Source organism: Tupaia chinensis, unplaced genomic scaffold (assembly GCF_000334495.1).
Source record: "Tupaia chinensis unplaced genomic scaffold, TupChi_1.0 Scaffold000473_1, whole genome shotgun sequence".
In the NCBI taxonomy this organism is placed as follows: Eukaryota; Metazoa; Chordata; class Mammalia; order Scandentia; family Tupaiidae; genus Tupaia; species Tupaia belangeri.
In genome coordinates this window covers 4,112,706-4,130,758 of record NW_006159982.1, presented here as the reverse complement: position 1 = coordinate 4,130,758, position 18,053 = coordinate 4,112,706, and the positions used below count along the sequence as shown (strand labels likewise).

The window sequence follows — 18,053 nt, the reverse complement described above, 5'->3', positions numbered from 1 at the left end:
TAAAAAAAAAAAAAAAAAAAAAAAAAAAAAAACAACTAAAAATAAGAAGTGACCTATATGTATGACATTAATTTTTTTCAAAGAAATTCTGGTAGGCATTTTTTTATTCAAGATTAGGAATGGTTTAGTTTATTTCTATTATTTCTATCATTTGGATGGCCCTCCCCACTAGTGGTTCAGAATTAGATAAAAAACCATGGATCCCATTGCTAGAAATGTGTGCACAGCTGCATTATGTACATGGTTGCATGAGATTGCTGGACCACCTGGAGGCTCCCACCTTACCCCTTGCATCTCTCCTTGCTCAGCACAATAAACGCTAGCTCAGAGTTAGGCACTGCTACCTGTAGCTGGATTAAGCAGATTGGGAAGAAAAACACATCTACTTGAGTGGTAGGGCAATAATTAACAATCAGGTCCACCTGAACCCGTTGAGAAGCACTGCACCTTGCCAGGCAGGTGATTATTTCCAAAGAGTAGAACCTCAAAAGACCAGTAGTGGGAGGTTAAAGAGCTGCCATTCGGGGCCAACTGGTGGCATACTGGTTAAGAAGCTGAACTCCCACATGACCGACCATGGTTTGAGTCCCAGACCTGGTAGATTGAAATCATGCTCGGCGCATGTGCATGCATTCCCAGGAGAATGCAGGAGAAAGAACTGTGACGTGGCTGTCCTCCCTGGGGTGCGATTTCTCACTTTCTCACTATCTTGCTCTGGCAAGCGTACATACCCTATGGCAGAAACAAAAAATAATAATAAAAGAGAGAGAGAGAGTTGCCAACATCTAAGCAGCGAGCAAGCACAGGCCCCAGGAGTAGCCTGTACTTGGACGGGTCAGCAGGCAGTGGTAGGAAGAGCCTCTTTGACTAGTCTCTCATTGCAGGGCTAGAACTTAAGCATCTGGGGAGGTCCAGGCAATGAATGACCCTCCTGGAAAGAACTAAGATACCAGAAGGTTTGTAGTGAGGGAGGGTCAGATCAAAAGAACACATGGACCCAGTGACTGGAACCCAAGTATTGACTTCAGTACACTGAGCTGAAACTTAAACCACTACTTGCTAATGACAAGACTGTTCCAAACAGAAGTGAAATGGTCTTTGAGGCAGAATGTGCAGTCAAATAACCAAAGCCATAGAGAAGAAAGACACCAGAACTAGGAACTAGTCCCGGTGTGATCAACAATACCACATGTGAAGGGTTGCTAAGAATATCCCAGGTTATTATGTGCAAGAAGGGGCACTGGACGAAAACTCTGTTCAAAACAAGGATTGAATGCAGTCCTTCTAGTAGTTTAAAAATATTTGTGCTTGAAGGTACTTGATACTTGGTGTGCATTTTGTTACAAAAGGAGAAAGCGCTGGGTACTGATGTTTGCGTGTTCCGTTTAATATGTTGAGACATATTGACACTGTGTAAGGGGGAGGGAGGGTAATTTGGATCTAGCAAAGGAAGTTCACACAGGGCCGGATTTTCCAGCCCCCCATCCTTCTCTCTGCCACCGGATTGCTCCTCCAATGACACCACAGACCTGCTTCATTTCTGTGCAGCTGATGCCCTGTCCAGGCCGATATTTTTCTAACTGACAGTGAGTGTTCTTGCCAAATGCCAGGGCCCATAGTCACATCTGTTTGTCTCTCCTCTGCAGCCTGTCCAAAGCTGCTTGGGAACACATTTTATCCAGGGGGCAGCTTTAACTAGGCCTAATTCTCTGAAAAGCTTCTATTTGTAAATGCATGCAATGAAGAGACAAGTTCCTATTGTCTTCTCTTTAATATTATTGTGTTTGACACTGCCTGCTCCTGTCTTGTCAGCCCATGTCAAAAGTCAAGTTCTCAGGCAAGGTGGTTCTCACTAGGGATTTTGTTCCTGTTTTTTGTTTTGTTTTGTTTTTGTCTTTGTTTTTGTTTTCACTTTCTTTCCTCCAAATAAGATGCCCAGTACCCTACCACTATATCATTTTAAAAGATTGCTTGCAGCAAATGATGGGAATAAACCCCCTGAAGTTTGTTTTAAAAAGCAAAACAAAAAGACGTGTTTAGGGCTAGGGATTTTGTTCCTGTTTTTTGTTTTGTTTTGTTTTTGTCTTTGTTTTTGTTTTCACTTTCTTTCCTCCAAATAAGATGCCCAGTACCCTACCACTATATCATTTTAAAAGATTGCTTGCAGCAAATGAAGAGAATAAACCCCTGAAGTTTGTTTTAAAAAGCAAAATAAAACAAAAAGACATGTTTAGGGAGTTCTTCTTTTCTAATATGGGATAGAAAAATGTTCAGAAGTCATCCATACAAAGCCATGCTTCGGATAACTGACAAAATCATAACAGACCAACCTTATTTCTTTATCTTTTTCACTAAAAGACGTGTTAGTTTTGATCTGTCTCCCTTCTCCTTGAGCAAATGCTCAAACTGGAACAAACTGATCAGCTGATTGGTGGTTTTCCTTCAGTGCTTTGCTAAAGGATCTCACTATTATTTGTATTAACTTGGAGTATATTCTTAGGACATGGTATTGTCATTCTCAAAACACCACAGGAAAAAAGAAATGAAAAGTGCCAACTCTCACCTTGAGTATTAATCCAACTGTTCTGCTTTGCAAAGACAAATGACTCATTTAAACCAGAGAAACAAGGCTGCCTTTGAGACAGTCATTGATTTTAAATTAAAAAATAACTGCTATGCTTTACATTAAGAGTGACAACTAAATAACAGAGTAGACCTTACTTAGTGTTATGTGTAGCTATTCCATTCCACCTGTCTGAAGGAGAAGGAGGGAGGGGCAAGCCTAAATGGGGTAATCTTACTGATCAATAATCCAGATCTCTCAATGTGCTGTAGCAGATAGTCAATTCTTGATAGAATTACTGAAATACAGCTAGCTGTTTTTCTTATGGCTCAGGTCTTTGGGTTCAATGTTACTGAGTTTATTAACATTAGCTTCATTCTCCTTGAACATGAGTCTCTTTTCCTTTAGGTGGGTATGTTAGGGGTGTAGGAAGGCTGTTGAATGAAAATGTAATATCCCCTTGGCTCTATAACCAAAAAGGAATTTTTGATTCAGTATATGGGAAAAAGGGTTTAGAAGGAAGAGTTGTTCCTGAGGTTGGTTTTTCACTGTCTTTGTAAACAGGTCTTCCTACTGAATTTTTTAAAGTGTATAGAGAAAAAAATAAATGTTTTAAAAATATTTTAAAGACGGGGCCAGCAGGTGTCATGGTGGTTGAGGGCACTGGATTCTCACATGGGAAACCATGGCTCGAGTCCTGGTGGCTTGCTTTCTCACTTTCTCTCTCTCCTCTCTCTCTCTGCTTTCCTCTCTCTCTCTCTGGTCAAATTAAATAAATAAGTAAAGTTAAAATAATTATTTTTAAAAATGTTTTAAAGGCAATAGTGACTTAGGAGGATGATTTTGAATCAATTTGAATACTCCAGGTCATCTGCTGGCCTAGTGGGTATAGCAGCTAGATTCCCCCATAGCTGATTGTATGGTTCAAGTCCCAGACCCAGCACCTTGAAAAGCATGCCAGGTGTTTTGTGTGTGTGTGTGTGTGTGTGTGTGCGTGCGTGCACATGTGTGTGTGTGTAGAAATGCAGGAGAAGGAATTGTGGCATGACCATGCCCCAAATGAGGTGTTTCTCCTCTCTTATTCAAACAAGCAAGTACACACAGCCTCTGGAAATTGGGGGAAAAAATTTTAAAAAGGCGAAAAAAAAACACTAGCCCGATTACATACAGCTAGTGCAAGAACAATGTAAGTAGAGACCAGCAGTATTGTCCCAATGTGCACCTGCTGTGTATCAGACACTCAGGTATTTCTTTTGATTATTTCTAAAGCAGTGTTCCTTAAAAAAAAGATTCTCCTAGCTCATCTTTGTTTCAGCTTAAAATGTTTCTGAAAGTAATAAAACCAGGCTTCGCTGATAAAAAATAATCTAGAATTATGACTATTGGCTGAATGCCTTCCCACTCTTGCTCCCTCATCACGTAAATACTTAACACAGAGAAGTTTCACTGTACAGCAGGTTGGCGTCTTTCTTCGGTTATGGGGACGGAGATCAGTGTTCTGGAGGAAACATGTGCCTAGAGTTTAACAAACCTAGTCGGCCTCTCCTTTCTTCAGTCTCAACCCTGTCCAACCCACGTTCCCTGCCCGCGTCCCACTAAGGTGGTCTACTTTCTCTCCCAAAGGCCTTGCCTTCATGGGGGATGTAGGGCACATGTGGCCCCGTGACCCAGCACCTGCCTTCTCCATTTGCGTTATACAGTCCCTTCTCCAAACTCTGTGCTCCAGGCACCTGAACTCTCCCAAAGAACTCTCCTAAAGAGTAAAACCTTTATCATTCGGTAATTTTTTCAGCAGCTAGCATAGAAAATCTGACCAGCAGAGGCTTAAACTGTAAGAATATTTATTATTATTTAATATTTATTATCAGAGGATCAAAAGTACATAGTCCACACCTTGGTTTTCACAGCTCAATTACAGAAGAAGACACGTGCTTCAGAATTCAGATCCCCAGTTTATTCCTACTTTGAGACCAGTACCTCTGCACATACACCACACACCCCACCCAGCTGTTCCTTATCTCTGAGTCTGGCTAGTACCTGCCCTGCAGAAAGTACACTTTACTCCGGTCTTTACTCTGGTCTTTTGATAAGAGGAAATTCCAAGAGGGACAAGATCTGTGAAAGAATAAATTTTTTATAAAATAATAATAATAATAAAATCAAGATTCTCATATAGGTGTAAAATGAGTCTGTATTAAGGATTTTATTAAACTCATTAATTAATGAGGAAGCTAGGCAGATGTGCTATAACCAGTTCAAAGAAGAAATCCGAGGAGCATCAATTTATACGGAGGAAAGGAATATTGAAGTGAACATGCAAATGGGATGCAAAACTGGCTTTTCCACAGGAGAGAGGGTTAGCCTTTGTCTAGAAGAATGAATTCACATCTGTAGACAAGAATCACTTCCCATTGCTTTCAGCTATCTGCAACTTAGAGCTATAAAACAGTTCCAAAGAAGTAGAATTAAATGACTGGAAGAGTATACTCTAGAAGATAATTTTTCATTGAAGCACGATTTTTTCCTACTGAAGGGGAAAAATGCATATTCAATGCAACATGTTTGGAATGATTACAAGGACTAAATAATATAACCTCTGGTAATAGTTAATGAGCTGGACTGTGCTTGCTGCTGCCCTTGCCACAGTCCCTAACGGCACCCTGTATTTATGACTCTCTCTCCACACACATAATCTTTGGAGGCTCATTTCCTTTGCGTGGTCCATGTCCTCTTGCCTATTCCCACTACTTTCACCACCATTCAGGAGTCTTACGCTGAGTCCTTAACAGCTGCCAGTAAATCCTTGCTGAATACCTGAATGAATGGATTTGGTAAAAAGTATGTCTTCTTGGTGATACTATCATTTTTTTTAGAATGCCCTTACAGTTTGTTAAAATTGATATAGTCATAGCTGTTCACTTTTTTCTTGGCATTGTGAGCCAAGACCCTGCCTCAAAATCCAACATAAATGTTATACTAATTATGACGTGTTGTAATGGAGCAGAAGTGGACTGATCAGTTGTTAACTGAATGAACTAATTTGGGGAGATATTTTAATAATTGTAAATGTTTTTTCTATAACAGAGAAACATATGCACGCAAAATAGAGGAATGGGAAAACTAGATAAATGTCCATTTTCTGTTAAGCTGTGTTGGTAGATTTGTGCATGTGTTTAAATGGCTGTGTGTGTCCTTTGGATTATTGAGATAATTGGGACTTTACTTTGTAATTTGTAATGAGAACCTATATTTGACATAACTTTACTTCCCAGCACTAATTTTTCAATATATTTAAACATGTAAGTGTATATGTATAGACATGAGGGACATCAGGAGGTTTGTGTCAATATTGAATTGACATGAGTTTACTTTGGTAAAAAAAAAAAAAAAAAAAACACCACTTAAAATCTCCCCATAGTTTTTTAGTATATATGCTGCTAAAGCGAGCACTACCCATAGTTTTTTCATAATATGCTTTTTCTATGAACCTTTTGAAAACCCCCTATTATTTATCTTAGTTTTTGCTTGAATGAATTTTTCTGGGACAAGCAGATGGCATAAGGGTTACATCACTGGACTACCACATACATAGTCAAAAATAGTTCGAGTCCTAAGCCCAGTGGCTTAAAGCTCACACTGGTACATGTGCATGCGTGCATGCACAAAATGCTAAGAGCAGAATGGAGGAGAAGGGATTACAACGTGACCATCCCACTTGGGGGATGATTTCTTGCATTCTGTCTCTCTGTCTCTTTCTTACCAGCAAGCACACACACCTTTTATGAGAACTTGCACTTAAAAAAAAAGAAAGAAAGAATTTTTTTTCTCTGACAGTCTGGTTGTTTTCTAGTTAAACCCTTTAAAAAAAACTTCAGGACACTACCAGATGGTTCTATATTGCTGAAAGAACATGTGCTAGAATAAACATACTTCCTTTATTTCCGCTTCCTTATCCCCGGGCCCTGTCCCAACTCTACATCAAGGAAATAGAGAATCCTCCTGTAATTTAAAGACCTTGGAAGCTTTTGAATTATTTTCATCTTTGTGCTAGCCTTTCTTGATTTCCAATTGGGTTATTTCTTAGATTTTCTTTTAAAAGATATCTTTATTAATTTATTATATTCAATCACTGGACATCATTAACACATCCCAAATGAACTTTATCATCACGAATACACTGCATGTCAGATCAGTCAAAGACATTATCATGTATACTTTTTTTTTTAATAATTCAAATAGAAAACTTGTTTCATTTGACTTACATGGCAGTACTCTTTTATGTAAGCAGCTCTTTTTGTTTATTTATCCCCTCCTTTGGTGTTTTTCTTTTTTTTTTTCTTTCTGATCACATTTTATTGATTCACAAAAGATCTTAATTAATCTAAATACTTTCTATAGCAAGTAAAGCTAATATAAACATATCTCTGAACACATGTCTGACTTTAGGCATAAACCTCAGTGAGGAGAATGAACATATTACTATAAGGTAGCACCTAGCTGAGACTAGATAGCTAACTATGGTCATTGAGTAGGTTTGTTTTTTTGGATTTTCTTTGTTTTGTATTTCTTTTCAAGAAAAGCAGTTTTAGCTTTAATAAATCAAAATTTTAAAATGCTAAGAAAAGTTTTATTAAGATTTAAAACCAGGAAAAATGTTAAGATCCTGTTCAAACAGTAAGTAGACACTAAAAACTCAAAAAGTAGACATGGACAGAGTTAAAATCTAGTAACAAATGCACTGTAAATTTTCTTCTGAAACATTTTTTTCTCTCTCCATTCCCCTTTTACCAAAGAGAGACATAAGCTAACTTATTTTCAAATAAATGTTTAGGCTCAATTTGCTATATTATTTCCACAAAGCTCTGTAAGAATGCTAATTGATTTAGTTGTCTTTGCTGGAACTTTTTATTAGGAACTTCAGATTAGACTCTTTTTTTTTTTTATAATTATTCTATTTAACTTTATTTATTTTAATTTGGCAAGAGAGAGGCAGAGTGAGCGAGAGAGAAAGAGAGAGGGAAAGTGAAAAAGTTGCCAGGTCTGGGACTTGAACCATGGTCATCCATGTGGGAGTCCAGCACCCTTAACCACCATGACACCTGCTGGCCCCAGATTAGATTCTTTTTAAAAAACCTCCCAAAGCTACTGAGCCAAGTCAGGAACTCACCATCTGGTTGTGCCTGTGAGTACCTGTACTTGAAAGTTTGGGGCCTGTCCAATAGTGGCATTCTTTACTTACCTACCAGCCAGGGATTTTCTAAAACTCTTGAATTTAGAAGACCAAGATTAGACAGAATAATCTCATTGTAACTATGACACTTTCAAGAACAGCAGAAGATGGGGCCAGCAGGTGGTGTATTTAAGGCACTGGACTCCTATATGGTCAACCACGGTTCAAGTCCCGGACCTAGAGGTTTGCTTTCTTGAAATCTCTGGTGAGCACACATGCTCTATAGAAAATTTTAAAATAATAAAATAAAATTAATAATTCTTTAAAAAAAACAAAGAATGGCAGAAAATCTATACTTCTCAGTTCTTACATATCATGTATTTACAAATGTAATCCAGTATCATATAAGAGTGTATAGTAGCTGTTAAGGCATTCAAGTTATGTTTTTTTCACCTAATAAATAATTAACTAAAGAATTCTAATCAAATGAATTATAAAGGGGACATCACTATTCCTTTCGATTTAAAATACTTTAAGAGAATTCCCTGCTGCATAATATCCTAAAAGAAATTGATAATACTTTTCCTGTAATAAATGCTGTTCTGACAGTAAAGCATTAGTAACCAATTGATAACCTGGCAACAATATTGTGATCTCTTTAGATAATTAATCTTAGCTATTTTCCTGTCAGAAGCAACAGTGCTTGATTTTATGTTGAGCCAGAAAGATTGCCAGTTTTGAAAATTAAAAAGCATTCCTTTTATATTATTCATTCCAGTAACAATTTATGATGGCGCATTTAGCTGCTGAACGCTTGTCAACAAACGTAATTATGTTTCGATATAAACAAGATTGGTGGTTTTACTATGCAGCTCTATCTTTGTTGAGAATGTTTTGATTTAAGTTCAGATTATACAAGCCGTGTATTTATGTGTCATTTTTCCCCCCTCCTTTGTTAATAGTTTTTTTCTGATAATTACTTGTAGGCAAACAAGCATGCATTTAGGATCCTTATGCACGGGAGATATCAAACGGAGAAGAAAAGCAGCACCTTTGCCTGGACCTACTACGGCAGGTAAAACAAAAGGCGGGATGGAGTGGAGTACAAATTAGAGTTCATAAATCCTTAAGAATGAAATGCAGGTAACTCCTGATCACTTGTACCGAAGAAAAGGCACCGATGCAAGAACTATTAAAAGAAATCACTTGTGTTTGTTGTCAGGTTATGTTGCATGTTTCTTGTGTAGATGTTCCAGGGAGCCAACTGATAACATATTTGTTACACACCTACCAAAGTACAAGATTTTGTGTAAGGTTATGAAGGATATAAAAACTTCAAAGGCTATATCTTTGGGCTTAAGAAATTTATAGACTTGTTGAGAAACTAAGACAAAGAGATGGAACAACAAATAACTCCAGGAGAGACTAATAGTGATTCATTAAAAACAAAATAAAAAATATAGCAGCAACCATTAAAAAAAAGTGGTTTTTTTTAATGGAGATTTTTACTATAGGGTATGTGTGCTCACTAGAGAGACAGACAGAAAGTGAGAAATCACCTCCTGTGGGGGGGATGACCATACCACAATCCCTTCTCCATTTTCCTTTTGGGATCTTGGACACGCATGCACATATGTCCAGCGTGAGTTTTAAGCTGCCAGATCCAGGAGTCAAACCGTGGTTGACTATGTGGGAGTCCAGTGATATAACCACTATGCCATCTGCCTATCCTTAGCAGCAGCCTTAAAGGTCATGTTATAGTATGACTGGAAACCTGCCATAGGAATGTAGCAATCTGGTTCTAGTCCCAGCTATGTGGCAATCTTACATTCATCTTTCCTTAATGACACAATGCTAATTTTAGAATTTTTAAAATCTCAGGACCAGCAGATGGAATCTTGGTTATGTCACTGAACTCCCATATAGTTGACTGTGGTTCAGGTCCCGGACTTAGTGGCTTAAAACTCACACCTGGCACGTGGGCGTGTGTATTATCCCTGTTGGGAGCAGGGGTGATTTATCACTTTCCATCTCTCTAGTGAGTGCACACACCTTATAGCAAAAAATCCCTCTTAAAAAAAAGAATTTTTAAAATCTCTTATTTATACCTCACAAATGATATTCTTCGAATGGCATACCGTTCTAATCATGAGTGATACAAGGAAAACCACAAGTGCTGAGCAGAGGGAAGTCACTGAAGACCTCAGGAGACAGAAAGCGTTCCTGGAAGAGCAAAACTGAAGCTTGGTGGTAAGGACTCCAAATAAGAATAGGATGGGCTGCACAATCTGATACAAGAGCACTGATGAAGGAGGCACAGATAACAGTCCTTGATAGGAGGAAGCCAGCAGGGCATTCCAGTGTAGACACCGCCCCGTGAATGTACAAGGGTTAACTCCAATGGGTCTGTGCCGCTGTGCACTCTCTGACAAAATGTTTTCAGTACAAATAGTGGAGCAGTTACAAAGAGTGATAGCCTTGGCCTGTCGCCTGGGTTTCTTAACCCTTCAGAATTATAAACTTCCTTTTAACTTCATTTGAGCAAGCTTTTAAAGGAAAGTGATTTTAATTATAAAATAGGAAAATGGGATTCCTATCAGTAGGCAGGTAAGCAGTGAAAAGGAAAAAGCATCTAGTTAGGTTGGTGGGAGGGTGGATAGATACAGAGATAATAGGTCTTAATTGTTTGTTTTGTATGGTGAATTCAAAGAACATAAAAGATGTGAAGCTTATGTTCTCTATTCAGGGAACCTATTCAGCAGTAGAAAATTCAAGAATAATGTAAAGTTGGAGCACTCATAATGCAGTTCATCTACAGAAAGGGCTATATGGTGAAATTAAGCATTTTATTATAATGCTTGATTTTTAACTTTTAGTTGTATGGAAATTTTAGGATTTGGAATTGAAAAACACCTTTGTGTAGGGTGTGTTTGTATTTGTATAGAATAAAATTCACCACCTATTAGATGCCTACCATGTGCCAGAAACTGTGCTGTTTTGTTTTATTTTCAGAGCAACTGTATGAGGTAGGTGGTGGTAGTTCATTTTATAGATCATAAAGTTAAGTTTCAGAGAAGGGTTAGGTTAGCTACCCTGAAGGGACATAATTATTGAACTGCTAGCGGGGGTTTCAAGCCTGGGTCTGAGTGACTCCTAAACTCCTTTTCTTCCCATGACAATGAACTTACAGTCTCTTTGTGAAAATACCTGTGTAAAAACTTGCATGCATATGTTGACTCGAACCCACTGTTCATGTGCCTTACATTTTATAGGAGACTTACCTAGTAGCTATTACTATGTAGACATGTAGAATATTCATGAAATATTTCTAATACAGCTCTTCGTATAAGGACAAATAGCCACATTTTACATCAAATACATGTCATAAGTTCTTCCATTCAAATCTTTTCATAAGTCAGGTATGGGATTCTTTTACATCCTCCTTCCACTTGAATGGTCTCCTGAATTCCCTTATCTTTCAGTGATTCGAACATTAGTGGCAGAAATAGTGCAAGACAATCTTGGGACTGTTACGAAAGCACCTTAGTGGCAGCAATAAGGAAAAGAGAATACCGGGGTCGAGTCCTAACACCCTGAACATATGTGAAGTGAGAAGGAAAGTGCATAATGGCTGAGGAGAGGATAATATAATTATTCCTACAAGGTGATTTTGACATTACAACCCAGTAACATCAGAAGAAATCATTTGTATGGAGTATGGATACAAACATTAAACTTTAGCCTAAAACAATATTTTATAAGCTTATACCAGCTTATTCCAGATGTTATATTTCAAAATTATTGTCATTCTCTTAAGAATTAGGGTTTTTATAATCCTAGAATTTTACTTAAAAGATACAATTCATAGAAATGTAATGCATTTTTTAATTACTCAAAAGTAGTGAAGTAGGAGAATTATGCCAATCATTTCAAGGCATTTTTTGAAATCTATATATAACTGTTCCTCTCAAAGAGGAAGAGATTGAGGTTATTTGAAAGTCCTCAATTTTAAATAGAATATCTTCTAATACTAATGAATCAACTCTAAGGTAGAGATTATTACCCGAATTCAAGTAGGAAATGCTTTTGCATAAATACACTTTGATAATGAGATTATAAATCCTAGCTCATCTTGTCTCAGAAAATTACAATTTTCAAATTCTGGGATATAGTCTGTCACATAATAGTTATATTTGTAAACTTCCAAAGTTGAGCTAGCATGTAGTGTAATTTTAAAGAGAATATGTTTGCCATTTTAGAGACTCCCACAAAAAAAGACATTGAATTGAAATATATTTTTAACTGTTACATTTTCTTTGATCAACGCTAAATCTAAGCTAGAAAAAAAAATGCAGAAGATAACTCACTTAAAACAGAGTAAAACTGACAACTTGAATATTGTTTGATAATTGCCTCTGATTTATATGTGAAATATCATGCAATTAGCAAGTTTCAGAAAGAGTTTACCCAAAAAATTACCAGAAAATCATAATTGAGCACTTTAACATTTATAATCCCAAACTAGGTTCAACTGTCTCTAACTCTAAAGATGAAATTAATAACCCCATTCGGATTATGTTTATCTGCTAGTGTTCTGAAAATTTGTCTTACTTCGTCACCAGTAGCATTGAAGCATAATTTCAGTCACTCTATAGAAGGCTCTGGATGAGAGCAGTGTTATTAGCATTTTAACATTTATTAATCGTGACAGGAACACCAAATTTATTTCAGTGCTTTAGCTTATTTACTGCTCTTTCACCTTTGTATTTTGTATTGACAAAGCAAAATGAATATTGATAAGGTTAGATATTGATTTTTTTTTTAAATGTATAGCCTGTTCGCCGCCTCATTCAAAGTCATACATGAAAAGATAGTGGCTGTCTCGGTAGCGAAGGATGTAGATTTAACTTTAACATTTATAATCCCAAACTAGGTTCAACTGTCTCTAACTCTAAAGATGAAATTAATAACCCCATTCGGATTATGTTTATCTGCTAGTGTTCTGAAAATTTGTCTTACTTCGTCACCAGTAGCATTGAAGCATAATTTCAGTCACTCTATAGAAGGCTCTGGATGAGAGCAGTGTTATTAGCATTTTAACATTTATTAATCGTGACAGGAACACCAAATTTATTTCAGTGCTTTAGCTTATTTACTGCTCTTTCACCTTTGTATTTTGTATTGACAAAGCAAAATGAATATTGATAAGGTTAGATATTGATTTTTTTTTTAAATGTATAGCCTGTTCGCCGCCTCATTCAAAGTCATACATGAAAAGATAGTGGCTGTCTCGGTAGCGAAGGATGTAGATTTACTATTGCAAAATTGAGAACTATCGAAGCAAGAAGGTTTGCCAGCAGAATGCATTTTATGGTTTGAAAAATGTCATCTGTAAAGGTGAAGAAAAGCAGTGAACAAAATAGGAGGAATATTATTAACACTTTTTAGAAAGGCAGCCAGCAATGTCAGTTGTGGTCTGTGTTTTTGGTGGAAGCCATATCTTATTGAGGATTTGATAGTACAAAGATCTAAGCATATTTTTTGAGATAGTGTGGCTACCACATTTTTAAAAATATGTTTTCCGTTATGAAAATTACTTAAAAAAATTACTAAATTCAGTGCTACCCACAATTTGTGTTGCCTGTTACTGTTTTCCTTTCTTCTGAAATATACTGAAAATATTCATCAGAAGGAGTCAACCGTTTTTCTATTCACTTTAAGTTGGACAAAAGAAATGCCTATTGAAGTTTAATGCCTCGGTACAGCTATCGCTCCAGGGTAACTGTGTCTTCATGGACGTCTGAGTTCTTGGCAAGAAGCTTACATTACAGCTCTTTGTGAATTTTCACCTTTTTTTTTTATATCCTATTGATATTTCATTAAAAAAATAATTGTGTGAATATTTAAGGCAGTAAAGGCACGTTATAAATAGTAATAGGTAATGACTTTTTAAAAGTTACTTTTTACTCCAGAGTCATATCAAATTTAATCAGGAAATGATTGGCATAACCAAGATCCTTATCAAGGTGCTAGAGTTGTCCGAACGTATCAATGGTAAGCAAAAAGAATTATTGAACATGTTCATAAACTAATGTTGAATTTGCAAAAGTAACAATGATAGTGACAGTGACCATAAATTAGATGTATAAAAGTACAACGGAAGTGAAACTCTGGACAATAACATGTACCATGTGAGGGAATAAATTAGATATGCAGGTTAAAATTTAAAGAAAGTTACTGAAATAATAGGAATACTGTGTTTAGCTTTCAAGCTATTATAAATAAGCAATGAATACCAAAAAGAAACAAAAATACAAAGGAAAAAGTGGCATTAAATAATATAGTAAATATAAGTCTTATTATGCCATTAATCACAGTAAGTGTAAGCAGAGTCAGTATACTAGGTAAATTTAGAAATGATCATAATGGATTTTAAAAGCCAGTACATACTATTTATAATAAACACAACTAAAATTTAAGTGTAAATTAGAAAACTAGAGTAGCTAAGTTTAATGAAGTGAATTCTGAAGTATTTGAGGAGTTAAAACATTCTCTTTAGTCAGACTTGTGGTTGTTTAGACTAGTATATTTTCCAACAGCTTGAAATTTGTGAGTAGATAAAATGTCAGTCAGTTGGTAAACTGTGGCAAAAGAAATGAGGTAGTAGAATATGTCAGTGATACAATATTGTGAGATCAATGTTCCATCAGTAGGAAAGGTAACTTTTGGATTGAAGTGTACCAAGTTGTAACTGGGACCCTGTCTAGATAGTTGCCTTGGTACAAGTATAGTATCTTTCCCAACATCAGTTTCTATAAAGCAGGGGCCATAATATCTACCTTTTATGTTGATAAACAAGATGAAAAGAAATGTTGAATGTGGAAGCACTTGTAATCTGTAAGGGTTGCAGTCTTCTTGTATTCTAAGTTATTCAAGTATGCCTTTGTACATATGCTGTGTATTTTCTGTATGTAAATTGTGAGATGTTAATAGTGCAATTTACATATGACTCAATGAGTGTTTTGTAAATGGCTCGAAATGTCATCTCCACTAAAAAAGTTCTTAGAGCAAGGCAGTGCAGGTAAGTGATGGTGTTTAGGCATGTGAAGTAAGCTTTACCTCTGTTGAATCCTGCATTATGCCCTATGTAGTCTAGGTCGAGTTCCTTCATATCTCTCTAAGGACCCTTAAAATTCTCTCCTTGCACAGTTACGAGAAACAGAGATAATGAATGTCACATAGCTGACAAGTAAACTACATTCCTGGTACATGGTAGGCAGACCATAAATGATTCTGATTGTATTACAGTAAGCAAACATCCTTGCGTGCCTTTTGGGGGCCAATGCAGTTGTATCATAAGTTGTTCTTTTGTTTTTGTTTTTGAAAATTTATATTCTTTGATACATAACCATTGCCTGAGAAATACATTTCTCTATAAGCAAAATATCTATTTATGAGAACACTTACTCCTGCAAATATGTCAAAAGTAGATCATCGTGTCTTTTATTTTCTGTACATGGTAGGCAGACCATAAATGATTCTGATTGTATTACAGTAAGCAAACATCCTTGCGTGCCTTTTGGGGGCCAATGCAGTTTTATCATAAGTTGTTCTTTTGTTTTTGTTTTTGAAAATTTATATTCTTTGATACATAACCATTGCCTGAGAAATACATTTCTCTATAAGCAAAATATCTATTTATGAGAACACTTACTCCTGCAAATATGTCAAAAGTAGATCATCGTGTCTTTTATTTTCTGAAGTTGTCCTCACTTAAGAGGGGAAAAAAAAATCCTGGTTTTACAATGATTTCCTGTATTTATAAAGTGAGCAATTGTATTTTTAAACAGTTAACTATTTGAACTGATTTTATTTAACAAAAGTCACATGAAAAAATGTCTGTGATATTGCAGATAACATATAGAAAAGTCTGAATGAAGGAATATTTCTGTATTAAGAAATGAGATCGAAACACTCAACAAAGTGTAATGATACCTATCAATCCCTCACGTCTCAAACTGCTTAATTAATGTTGTTCCTTGCGTTCCTAACCATAATCAAAAATTCATGTCCCTAAATTAGTTACTGAGAGCTGAGGACATAGCATCACTAATAAAAAAGCCCTGCCCCTCAGCTGACTGCCAAGCAATAGGGAAAAGAGGATGTGAAGAGAGAGTGATCAGGAACGACTGCTCGGAGTGCAGGGTAGGGACAGAGGCGGCGTGCACTAGCTGTTATATGGGAAGCAGTGTGTGTCACCTCCCCTTCCATTGGCTGCTTATCCAACATCAATACAACACTTTAGGAGCCAAATTACTAAACAAGCTGCCAATTAGGCTTGCAGTCAGCTGGATAGATTAGTAGCTAAGAGAGGCCGATACAAGATTTTCATCTCTTGAGCCAATTACGCAAGTGAATTACCCTCCACAATACTCTGAAGATTTGAGGGGGAAAGGAGGGACTCAGCTGTAATAGGTACGGGAGACCCCACAGACTGGGGGCCGAGAGAGGGGGTATGCAGGAGGCTTATCAGGCTGTGTATTGCTAAAATCGCCCAGTCAGACTGAGAGCCTTCTAGGATCAGACTTAAAGGATTTAACACTGCCAGGAGCGAAAGAGAAGGAAATTATGATGCCAGGAGCGAAAGAGAAGGAAATTATGATTCGGGTGTAGACTGTGCTGAGACCGAGTTGTCGAGCCTTCATCTCATAACAGAAGGAGAGGACAGTAGTAGAGCTCACTCTAGAATCATTTTCTATGAAAATTAAAGTATCTGTTACTTTTTTTTTTTTTAAGGTTGTGTTTCTATGTGGAAAGATTCAGCATTTCAGAAATCAAATGTTCTCCTTTTTTTGTTCCCCTAAGATTATGCTTTATTTTATTTTTATGAAGAGTGAAACCTGCATGCACTTAAAAATGAGCGAGAACGAGTCTTTTCCACCTACATGAAGACATAAGCGTGGAAGGGTGGTGGCCACCCCCGGGCCACCGTGCTTGAAATATCAACTTTTCAAAGTTATACTAATGGATCTGTTATCATCTGCTGTTCACTTTAAGACCGAAAATAGGCCATACTTGAGCAAAGTGTGTAGATACGTTTTAAACTGCCGTCATATTGTTTCCTTAACTATTAAACAAATGGTGAGCCGGAACTTCTACAAGCTGTCGTATCAAAAAGAGGAGTAAACAGATGTGTGGCCTAGAGTGGCATTCGACCTCTGATCTGATTGTAGCTCATGGATAAAATTAAATTGGCAACCACTGAAAAATCAGGGTGTAAGACAAGATGCTAGTGCACAATTCAGCCTGGTCTACCTGATCAGCAGCTGTTCAGAAAAAAATTAAATACTCTAGAGGTCTACTGGGGTTGCCACCATAACCATAATTTCAAAATTAAAAAAAAAAAATTGCTCTTTTAGTTATATTAAGCAAGATTTCTGACAAACAGCTTGTATTTTTGAAACTAAGAGATTCTTTTTTTCCTCCCTCACAAGCATATGTATTTTTATAATCTTTGCATATGCATATTTTGCCCTCATCACTCGGTGAATAATATTAGTCAAGAATTTTTCTTTGACATCAGATATTGGCATTCAAGATGCCTAGTCAAAGGCTTTTTCTGGGGGTCGGGAGGTGGCATGGTGGTTAGGCAGCTAGACTCCCACATGGTTGACCTAGATTTGAGTCCAGGACCCAGTGGCCTGAAACTCATGCCGAGCATGTGTGCATGGATGCCCAAAATGCTGAGAGGAGAATAGAGGAGAAGGGATTGTGGCGTGGCCATACGCCTGGGGCGGGGAGGTAGTGATTTCATGTTCTCTGTCTCTCTGACTCTCTCTGTCTCTCCGGAGAGCACCTATAGCAAAAAGCTCTAAAAGAAAAAGAAAGAAGAAAGATAGGAAAAAGGTTGTTTTTGGTTTTGGTTTTTGTGTGTGTGTGTGTGTGTGTGTGTGTGTGTGTGTTTTTCCTGTAACATGTTAAAGTACTCGTTACTTGTTTCAATGAACTAAGAACCCATTTGGTAAGTGCAAAAGCAAACTGATTATTATTGTAACCCAGTATTTACTTCTATTAAATTTAGCAAGTGGCAACAATTTCTACTCCCAGTCCTAAATGCACTGAGTAGTTAGAGTAACAAAATGTACAGTAAAGGACTTTGAAGACCTATTGACGATTACTTCATAGTAAGTAAGAGAGTTAAACTTATTAAAATTCCTGTCTAGTACTTTGTAGTTTTCCTTCTTCTACAAATTGGAATTATGGAAAACAGCCTACTTGATGTTCCCCAAAATGTCAGATACAAAATTACTAGATAAGATT

General features: G+C 36.9%; 1 protein-coding gene across 2 annotated transcripts in view; it reads left to right on the top strand.

The window, feature by feature from the left end:
- The window catches only part of GPATCH2 (G-patch domain containing 2), a 189,688-nt gene that overhangs the window by 159,370 nt on the left and 12,265 nt on the right, over nucleotides 1-18,053 (top strand). For both annotated transcript variants that reach the window (XM_027774715.1, XM_014590651.2), the window contains one exon: nucleotides 8,720-8,808. In XM_027774715.1, the coding sequence (XP_027630516.1) occupies nucleotides 8,720-8,808 (89 nt within the window). The remainder of the gene's footprint in view (nucleotides 1-8,719; nucleotides 8,809-18,053) is intronic.